General features: G+C 39.1%; 1 protein-coding gene and 1 long non-coding RNA gene across 12 annotated transcripts in view; one reads left to right on the top strand and one right to left on the bottom strand.

Annotated features, from left to right (window-relative positions):
* Window positions 1-871: 871 nt before the first annotated feature.
* Window positions 872-18151, bottom strand: part of GAPVD1 (GTPase activating protein and VPS9 domains 1) — a 29733-nt gene continuing 12453 nt past the window's right edge. For 5 of the 10 annotated variants that reach the window (XM_072025286.1, XM_072025284.1, XM_072025290.1 and 2 more), the window contains 20 exons: window positions 17987-18053; window positions 17465-17545; window positions 16937-17062; window positions 16053-16226; window positions 15607-15747; window positions 14896-15030; window positions 14195-14314; window positions 13560-13637; window positions 13062-13435; window positions 12434-12521; window positions 11759-11839; window positions 10973-11095; window positions 10389-10518; window positions 9867-9976; window positions 9350-9509; window positions 8691-8878; window positions 7119-7332; window positions 6460-6532; window positions 5508-5705; window positions 872-4789 (listed from right to left, as the gene is read on the bottom strand). In XM_072025286.1, coding sequence (XP_071881387.1) covers window positions 4649-4789; window positions 5508-5705; window positions 6460-6532; window positions 7119-7332; window positions 8691-8878; window positions 9350-9509; window positions 9867-9976; window positions 10389-10518; window positions 10973-11095; window positions 11759-11839; window positions 12434-12521; window positions 13062-13435; window positions 13560-13637; window positions 14195-14314; window positions 14896-15030; window positions 15607-15747; window positions 16053-16226; window positions 16937-17062; window positions 17465-17545; window positions 17987-18053 — 2802 coding nt within the window. In that variant the 3' untranslated portion in view covers window positions 872-4648. Of the gene's footprint in view, window positions 4790-5507; window positions 5706-6459; window positions 6533-7118; window positions 7333-8690; window positions 8879-9349; window positions 9510-9866; window positions 9977-10388; window positions 10519-10972; window positions 11096-11758; window positions 11840-12433; window positions 12522-13061; window positions 13436-13559; window positions 13638-14194; window positions 14315-14895; window positions 15031-15606; window positions 15748-16052; window positions 16227-16936; window positions 17063-17464; window positions 17546-17923; window positions 18054-18151 lie in introns of all 10 variants that reach the window. The other 5 variants (XM_072025289.1, XM_072025292.1, XM_072025293.1 and 2 more) reach the window with 2 other exon arrangements.
* On the top strand, window positions 8033-15006 carry LOC110353580 (uncharacterized). 2 transcript variants are annotated; one of them, XR_011803995.1, is made up of 3 exons: window positions 8033-8172; window positions 13073-13262; window positions 14880-15006. It is a non-coding gene; the product is annotated as an uncharacterized lncRNA (long non-coding RNA). The 2 variants fall into 2 exon arrangements; XR_011803994.1 differs by having other exon boundaries at window positions 14869-14992.

The following is an 18151-nucleotide window of genomic DNA, read 5'->3' as shown; positions in this document are numbered from 1 at the left end:
GGTGTGAAACCACGGCGCTGCCACGGAGCGGGCACCAAGGCCTGAGCAGGGCCGTGCGTTACGGGGTGATGGCCAGGGGCAGGGGCCGGGCCTTGGCCTCCATCAGGGCAAAGGCGCGGGCGCTGCTGGGGCAGGAGCTGGGCGCTGAGCTCCTGGGACTCGGCCGTGCGGTGGCCACCAGCCCTCATGGCCCCACAGCCCCGGGCCAGGCACCAGCCCAGCTCCAGGCCATGCAGCCCTCCCGCTGTGGGGCCGAGGGGGAGCAGCAGCAGCCAGGGGAGAGGCGTCCACGGCCCCCAGCCCCAGCACCCCGCCGGGGCCATGGGACGCGCCTGGGGACGGGCTCCCCGCACGGGGCCTGGGGCTCCCCTCAGCGCTGGCAACTTGCAGGTATATGATTTAATGAAAGGCACAATAAGAAGTGAAACAATTAGAATTTCTGCCTCATTATCATGGTAATCTTATCAGTCGGATAATGAGGTATTAATGGAGATTTAATGTGCCTCTCATAACAGAATCCCTTGGAGAAAACACATAAGGAAATTGCTGTAAATCCACTTAATGATGGAAAGGTCCCCAAACGCCATATTCCAGAGGATGAAAAATGCCGGATGCAAATGAGAGAGAATCAAGGTCAGCAACGCTGCGGGGACCCAGCCGCGGCCGGGCGGCGGCACCGGGCGGCGGAGCCGGGCCCGCTGCTGGGCGCCCCGGGGCGGGGGGGGCCGGGACCGGGAACGGGGCCGGGAACGGGCCGGGCCTGCAGGCGCCCCGCGCGGCCGCCAGGGGGCGGGCGGGGGCCGGCGGCGGGGCCCGGGAGCGGCGGGGCAGGGCCGGGGCCGGGGGGTCGATGCGGAAGGAGGAGGCCGGGTCAGGTAAAACTGCTCTCCTTTTAATCAGTTTCTTACAGAACAGTACATTAATAACCAGGTTAGAGACAAGATGGGTTCCTGCGTACAGAATTGTGCAAGCTCGTTAATGCCGCTTTGTAAAGGCTGCACCAGGTTCAAGGAGGGGAGGCAGTACAAAGCTTGTAGAGGTAAAGCACAACGCACAGGTACAGGACACGGCACTAACGCAGCAGAGATTAATTCCAAGTAGTACAGGCTCAAGCAGGTTCCCAGCTGCTACCGAGCATCCTTCCCCCTCCTGGGCCGTGGCCCTGCTGCAGCCCTGCGGTCACACTGCCAGGTGTGGGCACAGCACACGGGCACGCTGCTCACACCCGGTTACACACGCACACACACACACACACACTCACACAGACACTCACACACACACGCTTCACTTGCTTGAAGCTTTGCGGCTGATCGGCTCTGCCTGCTCCTGCTGCTCCTTCGCTGCCCCAGCAGCCTTCCCCTACCCGCTACCTGTCCCCAGCGCGGCCGGGAGCTCTCAAACTGCTGCTGGAATTTTGCTTACAGAACACCGCCGGTTCCCAGTGACACAAACCAGCGCTGTGCTCACCAGAAACCCACCTACAGGAAACGGGATCACGATAGTGGCTTTTTTTCCTGAAATTTATGGCAGTTACATTCAGCATTTGGTAATACAAGGTCTTTAAAACAAAAACCTTTAAACCTAAATGACAAATATTTCATACACATTCCAATTCTCCTTAAAGAGGATCTAAAAAAAGCCTTCAAGAGAAAACTCCGTTAGGGTTAGGAGCAAAAAAGGAATCTCCTGGGGATGAAAGAACCAGCCCTTTTCTTTCACGCCTCTATGCCCCAGAAAAGGAAAACACCACCTCTGCAAAAATTAACGGGCGCAGTCATGCCATTGTTTAATTGGGCAGTTTCTCCACGCTAACACCCAGTGCTGAAGTCCATGACCAAACCCCAAGTCCATGAATGCAATCCACTTACAGCTAATGACCTCTCCCTAGCCCCCTTCCCTCGGGGTGTTCCGTTCATCCTTCAGTGCTTGAAGTAATTCTAACAGAAAGCACCAAGTTTACAGAAACGGGTGTACGTGGTTGGCTGGCACCTTTTGGCAACAGTTCTGTTAATTTTGGTCCTTTATGCACTCTTTTCACATTTACTATTGCACACCAAAAATCTAACAACATCACTTCCTATACACGTAATTTATCATTTTAAAACAAAACGTTATGGGACACCACGGGAAAATATTAAGATGACATTACAAGGTTTTTAATTCTTTGGAAAGCCTAATTCTCTAACTACACCTAGCAATACTATATAAAGGACTTTCAGAGCAGGTAAAAAAAAAAAAAAAAAAAAAAGCAAAGGACCATCTTACAATGAATACTCTCAGCTAATCTGGGGCTAACCGAAACACTTACTGGTTTAAAAATGTTTTTTAAAAAATTACTCCAGTTCTTTTATTTTTCTACACAGAAAAGCAAATTAATAAAAATAATGAAGAAAATGGTTCTTGCCACTTCCATGAAGGAAAGCAAATCTGAAAGACCAGATGATGCTGATCAAACTCTGTTTGCCAAGCTTGCAAACGGGACGCAATGCACAGGGTAATCACCAGCTTAGGTGTCGTCGTGCCATCTTTTAAACTAGCAAGATTTAGAGTAAGACTGATTTAAGGATCAAATATTATCCTCAACTAAAACCCAAACTTCAGGACTAAAAGAACTTTCATACATTGGTCTTAACATCTCAGATATTCAAGTAATAATTACATATTGTAGGACACTTAAATATAAATAAATTTATATTGCTTTTAGATATGATCTGGCCATATCTTTTGCAAGGGCGTATTTGTGCTTCACTGCTGCGTGTCAGGGCTGTGCTTGCAATATTAAGTTACATGTTCAGCACCAAAAACCCATCAAGGCTAAATAACCAGAATGTTGCAGTGGTACACACACTGAGTTTCCATAGTAAGGCAGATCAGAGGAATTCATTTCTATTGAGTGTTGCTCCCCCAAACAATCAAGTCTCTAATAAAGGAGAAAGACTATAAAAAAAAAGTTATCATTCCACTCTTTCACCTGTGATTAGCTTGGCAAAAATGCTATACTGAATTACATATAGAGCCCTAGAAAGTAAGTTTCTTTAATTATGCCTTGACAAGTAGCACAGCCAAATCAAGCACTTGATACTTTACATAAATTGTTCCAATTTCAGTTAACCAAGTGATTTTAAGTACTAGTTCCTTACAGGTTTTAATCATCAAAATGCATACACGCAAACACACACACACAGAACCCAACAAAAAAGCAAAAGATCAACGACAGAAAAACATATTTTGTAAAGAATGTGAGAAAGATTTTGTTTCCTTTACCAGTCACAGACACCAAGTCTTAACACATCCCTCTGTCAGAAGTGCACTGAACACTCCAGGAAGAGCAAGGAATAATACTGACATGAAAAAATTAAATGCTCGCTGTCCTTTTTCAGTGTAATTCTAGCTAAAAAAGAACAGCAATTACTTATATACAGGTGACAACCACTGGCCATCACTCAGACCATTTCATTCATGAAAAATTTATGGGGTGTTGTGCATAAAAACGTTTTTGAATTCATAATTATCAGTTTAAGGGAAAGGTGGGGTGAGAAATCTATAAAACACCCTGACCTGATGTCATGATATGTTTCATAAAGAACAGTGTTATATTTTAAAATATTTTATATGAACAGTAAAACTTGCACTGCTGCATAGCAGACAACATGAAGAACATTTAGTAAAAACATTCACTGAAACCCCTGGCATATGTATTTAATGTCACTAATCAAAATATATATTACAGCCCAAGGTTTTGTTAAGGATCTCTGTTTGGGGTTTGTACAGTATACACAATATTTCAGAAAAAAATATTACAGTAAGGTAATATTACTCCTTTTTATATTAGACTTATCTATTGTAACTTACAGTCCCTCTCCTCTATATATTCAAACCTTTATAACACCCTAATGCCCTAGCCAAAAAGTGTTTAACTATCAGTTAAGCCCTATCTATTATAAATTCCAGTTTCAGAAATTTCAGTAATTACATTTTAATAAATAGTTTAGTTTGTTCTTTTTTAATCTTGAGATCTCTCCTTTTGAGAAAGTCCTTTCATTTACCAAAACACAGTACGTAACAACCTGTTAGAGGTCAGAGAGGCTTTTGCTTGTTTATTTAAAGGATAATGAGTCCAAAGATAATTGCAATGCATTAAATATAGTTATATAATATTTACATTGTCCTCTCAGATTTTAAATTTAGGTGAAATACAATTGGTAACTAATGTCACCTACTACAAACTTGCAGTGTGGCTGGTGTTTTATTAATAAAAGGTGTATTAAGCTAGAAAGTATACTAAGTGGTTGCCCTGATTCTTGTTTCAGTATTCCATTAGAAATGAAGTGAATTATTCACATGAATAAGAATTCAGGAAAAGGGGTGATGAAAAAAAACATGGAGACTTTTCTGCATATTTTAAGATTCCAAAATACCTGAAAACTGTGGTCCCTTTTACAGTGCCAGTATCTACAGGGGAGAAAAATGCAACCAAAAGAGAAGAGGAAAACCTGTTAAATTAATTTGATTAGTAAAGGTGTGTTTTAAAATGCCTCAATTCTGTACAATATTATATACAAAGAAAGTTTCTTCTTAGCTTTTGCAGCTGTTGTACATTCTTATAGACTCTTCTGCTAACAGTCTGCCTGTGTATGTGCTGTTTGAGTTACTTGCGATCATCAATAGTCTTAATGAATTCAACTGCTGCTGTGAACTGCATCCACCAGTAAGATTCTTCTCCAGATAAACAGTTGGCATAGAAACTGCTAATGTACTGAACAGTGGACAGCAAACAAGGTGGATTTGCCTGAGGGTTAAAGAAGAAAAAAGATTGTTTGTTTGTTTGCAAAGCTAAGATACATAGTAGAAGTACAATTCTACTTCTGCAGTGATCCTCACAAACACGTACATGATTATTTAATACATCTGTAGGATAGCGACTGCTTATCCAGACCACCCCCTTTTCACAGCCTCAGAAAACATCTGACTTGGTGAAAGGAGCATTTTTCCAACAAGGAAAAACAACTGGCAGGCCAAGAGAAAGAACACAGGCATAATCTATAAAAGCCATCCCAGATTTCAACACATGGAATAGCCTGTTATTTCAGAATTTTATACATCACAGACCATCCTCAAAACCCTCATGCTTCAAAAAAAAAAACGCAAGTCCGTACTAATGTGGATCTTGGCTGTTGAAGAGGACAACATTAAGCATGCAGATAACGAGGCTGATGGACACATCAAAAAACACCCAAAACAACAACTACAAAAAAGCACCATCACTCCAACAATGCCTGGCCCCAATTTCCTTGGTTCCAACTTGCAAAGTTTGCTTGGATTCGAAAACCATAACTGCGATCACATTTCTGTTGTTTCTACTTAAACATGCTGAATTAGTTTTTTTGTTTGTTTGTTTTTAAGTTTAGCATGCTCCCAGCTACCCAAGTGAATTATTTTTCTTCCTAATGTGTGCTTGCTTATTAAAAGAATTAATTGAAGTTTGTGATCTTTGCAGAAGAACTCACCTTTATGAGAACAAAGACCAGAACAGGAACAAAATCATCTGCCCCAGGTACTGAATCTTCATTTGCCAGACTAAGCAGGTTCATGATTGTTGAACACATTCGCAGGATACACTGTACTTTGTCTCGGGGGGTTTTGTAAGCGCTTATTGTGCGGATTTCAGACTGTGCAGATGGCCACGGTGCCTCCCGGAGATATACCTAGAAAAAAGAAACACATTGCCTGCTCTCATTTGTCCAAGCTGCTAATGTGCACCGCAGAGGATCTGAGGTACCACAGACTTGCAGGCGGAAGCAAGGCTCGAGACTAACAGGAAGCGCTAGGTCAAGATGGTTGCATTACACTCAGAACTAAGGCCGCTTCCTGCTGTATTATAATGAAAAACTACAAGGAGACAATGCTGTCTGTGCAATTAACATAATTAGCCTGTACTTATTACTAACTTCTCCAGTACACTATTTTGAAAGAAGGTAGAGCTGTATGTCACTGTCGTCCATATAAGCAGCTTTATGAACACTTGCCGTTTGGAGTCACACAGCCCAAGCACTGAATTAAGAAGGCTGCAAACATTCAGCCTCTCACAGACCTCTTAAGCCTACCAACCTGCTTTTAGTTACCCTATTAACCATGAAAAAATTGAAAATGCTGTGCAAATTCCCAGATGTGTCAAGGTTCTGTTAATGATGGCTAGTTCTGAAAGCTAACTTGATAGCTGCAAACCACAGCTACAGCCTATGAATCACATCAGAAATATAAAGGGTTGAAGGCTTGTCTTTTGAAGGGAACTATCAGAAAGTTACTGCATCTTAGTATTGGTGCAGTGCAGGATATTACAGCTGGCACAGATAGAAAAACAATGTTTCTAGGTGTAAAGCAAAACAATCCTCTCATCACAAACACAATCAAAACCCAAGAACCCCAACACACAAAGCAAAGGAAAGGAGAAGTTGTTACCTCAGGTATCTGAAGTGCTTTGTGGTTTGCAGTCACTACTTTAGATAGCCTTTGTATATGTTCATGAAGGACCCTAAAAACAAACACAAAAAATAAGAGTAAGAGGTAAGCAGCAGCCAGCCAGCAGTCCCCTGAGGTTTCCCACTAGTTTCAGGTTTGGTATACTGTAAGAAAGATCTTCAGGAATGTGCATCATGGTGGGCCCAGCTAAGGGGCATTAGGTCAGTAAGTGACACACAGGATTTTGCCATACAAAGTTCAACTATGCAGCCATGAAAGCATTCAAAAAACATGCTCTAAAAACCAGCAGAACACCTAAATGTATGGAAAGTGCTGTACTAAAACAGAAAATGGAAGGAGCAAGTCCTGAAGCAGATTTTAATCATTCTCAGCAAACACACTTGCAGAGCTCAAAGTCTGTATCTCGAGTCATTATACTTAACATTTTATTTCATTCTAGCTGTTTGCTGCAAACACGAACTTTTGCACGTGATGCTAAAGTACTCCTTTGGTTTTGTACAAAATGTTCTAAAAGGAAACACAAGTGTGTATGGCATGACGGCCTTAAGACAATCAAGTTTGTCACATGAAGACTGCAGAGCTTCCTTCTGCACCAACTGCAAAAGAGAAGCCAGGTACTTCAAATTGCAGTAACTTACTGGTCACGCAGAATATCTCCATCCTGATTAGGGTAGAACGCAAGTTTGAAAATGCGATTCATCACACTGCGCTCTATAGCTAATTGCGCATCCTGAAGCTGTTCTTCACTGGCATTCTGCCATATGGCATCCTGAGCCATTGCCCCATATAAGAACTGAAGAAAATCTTCAACTTGGGCTGTTTTATCATCTGCTGCTGTAAGTTTCTGGAAATCTGATAAAAAGCAAAAAAAGTACATTCAGTTAAAGTTAAAACAAACAAACAAACAAAAAATCATTATTTCCTAGATATTTTTCTGGAAAGAAGAGCTCAGAATACATTTCAGACTTCCCACTAGGCAACACTGGGGCTCTGTTTTGCCCACACCATGGTCAGGGAAATTCAGGCAAGAACACATGAATTAAGCAAAGGAATTAAAGGAAAAGCATATAGACCATATTTAGCAAAGCATACAGTCAAAATACTTGATAATGTATCAATCACTTCCTCTGCAGTACCAATTCTTGTGCTTTCTTTCTAGCCACCCACAGAGATAACACAGAACAATCATTAGAACTAGTTGGAATGAGTGCACACAAAGTTGTCAGGGAGAGGGAAAGATAAATAAATAAAATCAAGAAAACCCATGTGTACCATTTTCTACCCCTACCTTTATTAAGTATGCATAGTTGCAACATTCACATTTATCTACAAAATACAGAACAAGTGATGCAGCCAAGTTAATGCAGCGTGACCAAATCACTGGCCGTTCATCAGCATCATATTTATAGCATTCTGGATCAGAAGACAACTGCCACTCACATCTGCCAGCAGCCTAAATGCCACAGTTGCCAATTTCTCTTTTAGATCATCCAGAAATAGCTGCCTTCTTTCTGTCCAATGAAAGGGCTTAACTCCTTTTCTGGGTCACTGAATCTTGTTACCAGAATTTAATCCCAGTAGATATAAATTCTTATACTAATACTAGCCTATTCAGACATATTTAATATGCAGCACTATCTGCTCCAGGAGCAAGAACTGACTCCAAATTTCTTATGTGCTTCATTAAGTCAGGTATGTACATATATAACAGAAATAGTTTGTTCTAGGAGGCTCTGTTTAGAGAGTTGTCTTCCTGTGCCTATATTGCTTATGCTATGACATTTTTGTATCTTTGATTCATCTGACTCAAATTACTACTATTCTCCACATCTTCTAAGATACAACCACAGGATCTGTACTGATAAATTAAGCTGCAGCATTTAGTTATCATTTCATAATTAGTCAGTCGATCTTAATTGCTTAACAGTGTTAATGCTTGGAGCAGATGCTAGATAATATGACTTAGCATAACTTAAGGCCAGGTGAGGTGAAATTACTTTCATTCTAGCCCACGAAAAACACAGGCAGTTACCACAATGTTAAATCACAGTAATCTGTATATTTGAGCCATTAATTCACTAGTTGAAATGAAGACTGTTTCAAGAATCTGCTCCTCAGATCAGAAACTGTACTTTAAAACGTTAACCCAAGACAGTGTGTAAATACAGAGTGAAGGAATATAAACAATCCAGAGTCTGTATTAATCTTACCTTGAATAAACTCCCTTATTTTCTTTTCTTTGCTCTCTAGCAGTAACCTCACGCATACTGTAGTGAAGTATCTGTTGGCCACTTCTTTATCTCGCAGAACTCTTTGCAGCAGCCTTTCCAAGTGTGCTTGTGTTGTTTGCAGACCTTGGCGACACCGAGTTAAATAAGCGATATATGGAGCTCTTTTCCTAAAAGAAGTGTTCTACATTAGATTCACAGAGAAGATAGAAAATAATAGCTTTATAAACTGTTGAGCTGTAGTGCAAGAATAATCTTCAACCTGTTGTTTTTAAAACAAAGATAACACCTGAATTAGGAAGTTCAGTCTTATTACAGACTTCTCTGCCTGAATTTACTGCCCTTGCAGCACTCCAGAACGCAAGACTAAAGCAAATTCTAAACTGCGTCACTTGTGTGTTAAGAACTGAACATTAGCCACAAACTGATTTAATCCAAGTTTATTTCTACCTGAACTGACTTAAGGTCCAAACTTTAAGCCATTCCCAGAAATAGGAGACAATTCCATCATTTTGTGGGAAAGCAGAAATATAATATCTGATTTGGTAAAGTACAATTTAAATCCAAACAGGTCTTTCCAATCTGTTAGTGAATAAGTATATGGACTCATAAAGCCACTAATAATGAGATACAGAACAAACCTATAGTCCTCTGCAATAGAGGCCAGCAGCTTTCGACAAGTCCTGTTATCAAAGCGGCTTACGCATCGCATTGTTTCTTGCAGCTGGGCCATCAAGTTCTTGTCTTGAAGGTTAATAGCTTCAGCTAGCTGAACTTTCAAGAAGCATACTATTTCATTATCTAACAAAGAAAAAAGAAAAATTACTAAGGAAAAGTATGTAGGCATAATGAAAATGGAACAATGCTCTTGAATATGGGAGACATGCAAGCAGCAGTTTAAACCAAAACTTCTGTACATGACGCAGTGAGTGTTAAAATTAAGTATTTCTGAACTTTCCAGATATCAAGGGATAAGTTTTCATATCACTACTTTACTTACTATGTAGAATTAATTCTGAAATGTGAAGAGGACCAGACAAGAAGACAGATTGACCTGTCTGCAAATAAACCTACAACCTGCAGTACAGGCGTCATTAGACAGCAGAAAAGAGGAGATGAATACAGTACAAAACATTTGAATGCATAAATAAAATTTACCTTCAGGGTCTGTGTGATCTGGTAGACCATTCCTTGTTGAATGTGTCAACATTGGAAAGGCAACAGAATCTGCTGAACAAAGAGCCAACCTCAATTTCTTCTTTGCATCCCTTAAAGAGGAAAAGCATTTTCTTAAAGTTGCTGCAAACACAGCTTCTTCATTAAGCAGTCTATGTTTTTTGGTTTTGCTGTTTTATTTTAAACTTATAAAATGTTATTTAACGTAATTTGAATACACCTGTGTTGTCAAGACTTTCGAGTATCAGTTCTTTTGATACACCACCTAGAGCAGCTTCAAATGAATTTTTCCAAACAATGAATTGCTCTCTTCTCTCAAATTACAATATCCCTCACTACCTCAGTGGAAATAGAACAGTCTGAGATGCTCAAAACTAAAAGCACATAGAAATTTACAATTAAAGACGACACTCATATCCACACTGATATTTGTGGGAATCTATCACATGACTTCAGCTTTTAATTCTGCATTGTGGTTAGAATTAAACTTGCAAATGTGTTTACCTATAGGAGAAAGCAGAACTTTGTGGCTGGGCTACTTGACTTGCAGAGTCTGGTAGATCATCTGCAGACATGTTTTGCAAAGCCTCATCACGTGGAGAGTCATGCACGCTCTCACCATCCCCTGTGGTCTCTATGAAAAGAAAAAGTTACATGTGAGTGAAGGAGTCCAAAGAAGAACCTAGACTAATACTCTAGAAGAAATGAAGACAGCAAGTAAAATAACTTGTTCTGAATAAGTGGAAAACCTATATTGAAAAATACACAATCTACAAGTTACTAAAAAGAAATTGCAACAGTTTTCAAAGGCAACATACTTCTTTGGTATCCATTTGTTAATAGAACATCTCTTGCCAGTTTGCTTTTTTTAAACTGCCACCTCAATGGCAACATGGAAGAGCTGCCCTTGGGAATACTAACTTAATTCTCAGACAAACTACTCTACAGGTTATATGAGAAAATGTTCTTGTTCCAGAGCTCACATTGTTCAGGTGTCAGCATTAACATTTGTCTAGAACACTGAAGTGTTTTTTATCTTTAAGGAGGAAAAACTATGTCAGTGAGGACTATAAAAGCCAGGTTCTCACCTCCACTGTCATAGTTTACTAAAGCTCCTTCACTGGGACTGGTTCGCTTAATTGCATTCCTGTATTTATCCAGAATATCTTCTGCAGCTTGCGCCTGTGCACTGAGCCTTGGGCTGGGATCATCTGAAAAGTCCAAAACAAAAGGATTTAACCTTATATTGCGACAACTGAAAGCAAAATACAAAAATTTTGACCCACACATCTGGGCTCTGCCTTTAGCCAAAACAAGTAGCTGCTTGTGTTGCATAAAACCACAATTCAAATACATTTATGGGGTCTGAAGCAAAAGCAGGAAAAAAAATAAAGTGCAATGAAAGCGAGCAAATAAAGCCAAATCCTTGGCGTATGTATACTGTATACACAAACAGTTCTTGCCTATTTGAAGACTTCTAGAAGTGACTAGGCAAATAGAAAACTCAAGACCCAGGTCCAAATTATGTTTAAATTTAGCACTTAAGAAATTATCCCAGGAATATGTCTGCAGCTAGCCTTACAGCTCAGCTATGATAAGGACGTGCACTTTTTAATGGAGACCAAAAAAAAAAAAAAAAAAGAAAACCTGACTTGAGTCAATGTTCCAGTACTATACATATTGACAGAAGCATGACAATTTAAAATCAGTCTTCAAGGAAACAAGTCTTCATCCACTTTCTTACTCAGAAAGCCAGTTGTGAACATTAACTATAATAGCGCATTTCTTTCTGGTATTGGACACCTAATGGGCACTCTGGTATTTTAAATGGCATGTTATAAGCAAAAATTTCTATGATGATATTATTCACATACCTTGAAGCGTTGAATATCTGTCAGGCACCATGTCATCTTTGTCTTTTTCTTGTTTTTCTTTCTTTCTAAATGGAATAGGAGCTGAAAATGCAAGGTAGCTTATCAGGGACTATGCTGAAATCAAGTCCAGACTGAAGAAACTTTAAGGAAATGGCTAACGAGGAAGTTTGTCACAAAATATACATCATCAAAAGCCTTTCTGTGAGGTGGAGCTAAACTGTATTATCACCATATGCAGTAAGCTCTACCGTTAACAAAAATACTACCAAGAGCCAGGCAGAGCACCCTTTTTTTTTTTTTTAAATAAAAAAAGCTTTGCCTTCCAGTACATTCTATGAAATTATTAGAAGTCATGTTGGTTTCCATTTCTATTTATTTTTAATTTGTACTTTAATTTAGCCAACAGTCATAAATCAAATATTGGTTGTAATGGCAAGAATCTTTTCTGGCAACTCCTTCCCGTTATTAAGTCCAGGGGGAAGATGTAAAGACAGTACATTGTTAAACAGAAGACCAAATAAAGCAGTATTAAAACACTGATAGTTATTTACAGTCACACATTGATGCGTTGAGGATTATGTTATGAAACAATAAAAAATTCTATGGAAGTGAGTAAAGATAAAATAAAAAGGCATCATGTACTAAAGTACCAAAACCAGACAGACATGATCCTACCTTTGGGCATGGCAGACACAAAACGTTTTCTCCACCATGGCTTGTTTCTGTCAGACTTCTCATCATCACTGTCTTTTCGCTCTTCAATCTGTAGAGGGATGGAATATGTATTTTAATATATTACCACATCACATGTAAAGACAGAATTGCTCCTCAACAGCTACAGGTTATGCTTTATCAACTGTAAAAACAGAACTACGGCAGAGTACAGAAAGCCAGAGCAGGTTGAGTTAGAAATACCCCTCCTGAGGACGACAGCTCAAGTACAATACAAATGCTGTGAAAAGAATTTATTTATTTTTAAATCAATTGCTTTCCAGGAAGCTGCAGCATTTTACATTTTAACAATATAACAGAACTATTTCTGAAGTCCTACCAAGTCAAGTAAAGCTTATCCAGTAAATTTAAGAGGAAACGTGTAGATTTAAGTCAATCTGAACGCCTGTAGTTTTAGTTTGCAAATCATATGCCAATTTTTAAAAAGTACCCACAATACATTGTAATTCCTTGGTTAAACACATTTACTAACAGCTTTCTGGCATGAGAAGCATAATTATAGTGGGCACACTAGGGAAAAAAAAAAACAAAAAACAAAACAGCAACACAAAATGATAAACAGGAACCTCACCTCTCCCCTAGAGGAGTCTTTACTGGGAGATGAAGATGATGACTGAGATGCAGCCACCAGAACAGCTGCCCCAGTGTTGGTGGTTGGCATTGGAAGTTCCCTCTCCTCGTTACCAGGACGTCTGTTCCACCCAGGATCACTCATAGGTCTCCGAACTGATGACACTATATCTGAACTCCTGCTGCGGACTAGCCTTTCTGGGTAAGAATGCCTCTGCTTGAATGCTTCTAGATCAGTTGGAATTAAAGCGTGAGACCCAAAGTTTGGCAATCGGGCCTCATTACCTCCCATAGCTCCTTCCAAAATCGGTGGATCTGGTGGTGGGTGAGATGGTCTTGCATAGTGTACTTTAGGCCTTACTACAGCTGATACACCTGAGGTAATAAACATAAAAGAAGCCACATACATTTCTGTTAGTATCAGCTAATTTGGATGAATATTAACATAGAAGTATTGAATGGCAATTTTTATTAACAGAGTTTATTCTTTACCACTTACCCTCATTTGATGACAGAGGGTCAAACAATGCAAGCAAAGAATCTGTCTGAGAAGGAGGAGATGTCAACTGACTAGCTCCTGAAACACAGGTTAAAAAGAAGTTAGCATTGTTCAAAGAACCACCTACACATAAGGGACATTGAGAAAACAATCTTCAGTAACAGTTCACAGGACTTATATTCTAAAAAATTATTAAAGGTATTCTGATATGGAAAGATTCCCGTCTAATGTGCCAAAATGATCAAAGAGCTGCATCACAAAAATCGGGAAAATCTTGAGGAGACCAATTCCAAAGTGCAAGAAAACTATCAATGCAATCAAACAGAATTAGCAAAAGGCAATCTTAGATTGAAGGATGAAGCTCTAGTGCTATAAAATACTGGCATCTCTTTGCCAAACAAATACAGTGCTAGAAATAAAGAAAACACCAAACTTCTCAGCCACTAGATCTTTGAAATAGGGGAAAAAAACAGAAGAGAAGGAGTATTATTGCACTCTGAGCTTCTATAGTGCTCCTACTACACCATAAAAATTTGGGGATTCTCAATATCCATTATAAATACATCACTTTTACTAACATGGTGAGACCTCAGTTATCAGAGTTCTTACTTCTCATTTACAGGTATCTTACTTACCATGGGCTGTTTCATCCATGTCAGGACTTGTCACAGAATCTTTTCCCCCAAAGTCAGAGCTACATTCAGACCTGAGATCCTCAATCTTATTAGGAATATCTTCAGATGTTGCACTAATACCTTACATATAACAAAAGAAGCACCTTAAATACATTTCCAGACAAAAAGGAAGCAAAATCCCGAAGCTGTTAATATGTTTGGTCAACAATCCAATAATCAAGTCATAACTGACAGTAGCACATAAAAACATTCATAATTTCCATAATTGTAAAATAAGATTTTATGTTTCTGCTTTACGTATTCAATGGTTTTAACATACTCATGAATACTCTTTGAAAACGTACATTAGAAAGATGTTTCACTCTGCTAAACACGTTGTGGAAAACTAGAAACTCAAGTACATGTATGCTGATTTACTTAAAGTTATGATAACAAACTGAATACAAGAAAGTTAGGAGTTTCCTCTAAATCATTGCTCCACTACTAACCATTGCTACTGTTCCACGCAGTATTCTATGCATTGCTACTTTTTTTCTTTTTAATTTTGTAAGTTAAATAAAGAATTACAGCTTTGAAAATCCCAGAATGAGTACAAAAAGTTATACATAATTTTTTTCTTATGAAACTAAAGCAAACACAGCAGAGCAGATGCTGACTATGTTCTAATATACCAGTGTGTTTTCAGATGCAATTAAACACACCTGATACAACGCTGAGGCCTGGTGTACTGGGTCGAGAGCTGACCTCCCTTACATCCGTGTCATCAGATGTGCTACCCAGCCCAGAACAGCTTTCCAGTTCTTGCAGTCTTTCTTCCTGTTTTAGGTCCGGGGCCTCTACAACAGGAGACAACACAGAGAAGAGAGAAAAAGCATCACTACTCAATGCCAGACTCCCTTAAAATTCATATACAAAAAGAAGACTGTGCGGCTTGATTTGGAATATTATTTTTTAAGCTAATTGAACCACTTCAGCGAGTCTTCTCCCTACACAGAAGGCAGGACTCTGCCCAGAAAGCAATGCCCTATTTGCACAGGCATTTTGACAAGTTCTTACCCATTTAAGTATTGTATTACTTTGAGACAGCGGTATACAGCCAAAACAACCAAAGTAAATTGTGATCAAATACAGCACTACTAAACATCACTATAAAAAAGAGCAAACAATTTTGCTTTGCATTGCCTTCTCTCCTCTTTCAGCCCTTAAAAATTTCTTAAGTAACAGTAAGTCTCTTACAATGCTTTTTATCTTCTCTCTGCCTAGGAATAATACATCCTTCTAGAAGTACTCACAAATATTAACCTAAGCTTACAACAGGAGTTTCTTGAGGAAGCATAGGAAGAGGCTGGTGCTTTGAATTATATGCCTCTGGTTCACACTAAAGTAATAAATACAAACTACATAATTCTGACCTGAGTCACTTGGTAATACTTCCACACTCCAGGCCTCACTTGTGGTTTCTGATATGGTCGAACCTGTGCAAGGATCAAGCAACACAGATCCTGAACCTGGTAAACACAGCAAGCTGCCTAGCATGTTCTCTGCAGCTGCACCTGCAAAAGTAAAGCAGAAATGTGTTAACTAGATACATACTTTCTGAAGATGAGTCTAACACAACATGTTCTTATTTTTCTCTTTTAAGTGTCCTTAATAAACTGATAACGAAAGACAATGTTATAAAGATAAAAATTGGCAACCAAACACAGTACGAGTCATGCACACAAAATCCTCCTACAGAGCAGCTCCACTTTAACCAATGAAAACACCTATTTAGAAAGAGAGGAGAAGGGTTCTGGAGCTTTACCATTTCACAGCAAGCATGAAGCATTTTAACATACCGGATGCACGACTGAGTTACCTGCAATTTCTTGCAAATGGTCTTCATCAATATTTGGATCAAAGTCACTACCCAAGACATCTGTACTCCAAGTTTCGCTCACAGTTTCTGATATATCTCTGTCATCAGTCAACCCCATCATATCACGGATTTCAAATTTGCGGAGCTTGTCATCAAGATTATCCTGAGTTGTGGCTATATAAAAATAAAAAGTTCTGAATTTTTTGAAAGGCTTCTCTGATTACTTCTAATTGAAAATCTGTAAGAGCACATTAAAGGGGATTAAAAAACAAAACAAAACAAAAAAAATAATTCTGTCACATAAAATAGTGTTTAAAAGTAACGCCTGTAAAGCAGTATTATACAATTCAAGAGATGCTCCCTGAAAGCAATATTTAAGTACATCTGAGATGTAAGAAGAATCTTAAACAACACATGGTGACCTATCAACCCAACAGACAGATAAAGTAATGGATAAAACTTAACACATTATCAAGAAACTTATACAATTCCAATAAAAAGCTTAACACGGTATTGTTGAAGCTGGAAGGGACCTCCAGAGATCATTCAAGTCCAAACCCCCTGTTCAAAACATGGTCAATTACAGCAGGTTGCTCATGGTCATGTTTTGAAAATCTACAAGGTTGGAGGCTCAAAAACCTCTCTGGGCAACCTGTTCCAGTGTTTCATGTATGTATGTTAAACAGAAAGCTATTCAGCTGCTTTAAGACTACTCCAATCTAGACCACCTTATTCCCTTGAAGGAAAAGTAAGTATCAAGCAAAACTTTACAAGCAGTTTCCTACAAACTACTTATGTCTCAAAATTCCATGCAATTTTATTTTCAACCTTTGCTTTAGCATCTACAGCACCTCAGGCACTTGTTTCAGAGAATTTGCACCTGCCTTGTTCATGCTCTAACAGCTGCAGAGCTTCAACACCATTGCTCCCAGAGGGGCCCGCACCAAGCTCTGATACAGACTCTCCCTCTAAATCCAAAGATGACACAGAGTTGGAGCGATTCGAAGGACCTGTGAAAACACATTTTACCATAAATCTAATTTGAGTAACAGTTTCCAAATACACAGGATTAACAATCCTGGACACAATTAGCAACAATGATCAAGAGAAATTAAGTACAATACAAAATACTGAACTGATTAACAAAGTGTTTTGCTACTCTTGATCTCTACTCCATAGATCCTTAATCTGCACCATGATTTATACTTCACATGTATCAAGGACCATACTGACCATCATAACCTACAAAGAGATTACCAGAGATCTAGAATCTCACTATTACCATACTTCAACTAAGAGCCAATAAAGCCTTTGTCATTAATTTAATTATTGTTTATTTGAAAAGAAAGAGAGCAAGAACTACATTACAGAAGTTATAAAAAAATAAAGCACACTAAATAATTTGTACAGACCTCTTCGATACCACTGATAAACTTCTGCTTTGTTGTGTCTGAGGTTAACATAAAGGAGTTGTCCTGAGTCCAGAAACCATTCTGAGATATGTAATAGTTTATTAAAACATGATAGAAAAAAAAAGTCTGAGAACTCTAAGTTTAGAGGAAAGTTAGATTATTTTTAATAATTAGTTGTGCACTTAATTTAAAAAACAAACAAAAACCAACAACAAAAACACCCTTTTCTTCTTCTAAATACACTTACTGTTTTTGGTCATAATTCTCAGACTAAGTTATGCCTTTCCAGGTCAAAGTTCTGTTCCAGACTTTTTTCTTTGAATGGCTAACAGAAAAGACAAGCTCCTAGCTTGATCTTTAAAACAGTAGAGATGACATGCTATATTTAACAGAAGTTCCTTTTACAGAGAAGGGGAAAAAAAGTGACAAAACTTCTTCAAGACTTAAGTAACCCTTCACCTTCAGATATTCCTTCCAGATTATCACTGCAGAGGGAAAAGCGCAAGGTTTTATCAGGTTTACCATGGAGTTTGTTTTCATCAACAGGGACATCTCCTTGTCCGCCATCTGCAAGCTGCATGTTTAAGACCTAGAGAGTTGGGGGGAAACAAACAAGACGTCCTTAACATAATCTATTTTTCAGGTAATTACACAGTGAACAAAATATTGTACATGCTTTTTGCACTT

This window comes from Anas platyrhynchos, chromosome 18 (genome assembly GCF_047663525.1).
Source record: "Anas platyrhynchos isolate ZD024472 breed Pekin duck chromosome 18, IASCAAS_PekinDuck_T2T, whole genome shotgun sequence".
Lineage (NCBI taxonomy): Eukaryota > Metazoa > Chordata > Aves > Anseriformes > Anatidae > Anas > Anas platyrhynchos.
Note: the sequence above shows the minus strand (reverse complement) of the source record. Positions and strands in the feature narration are given on the sequence as shown.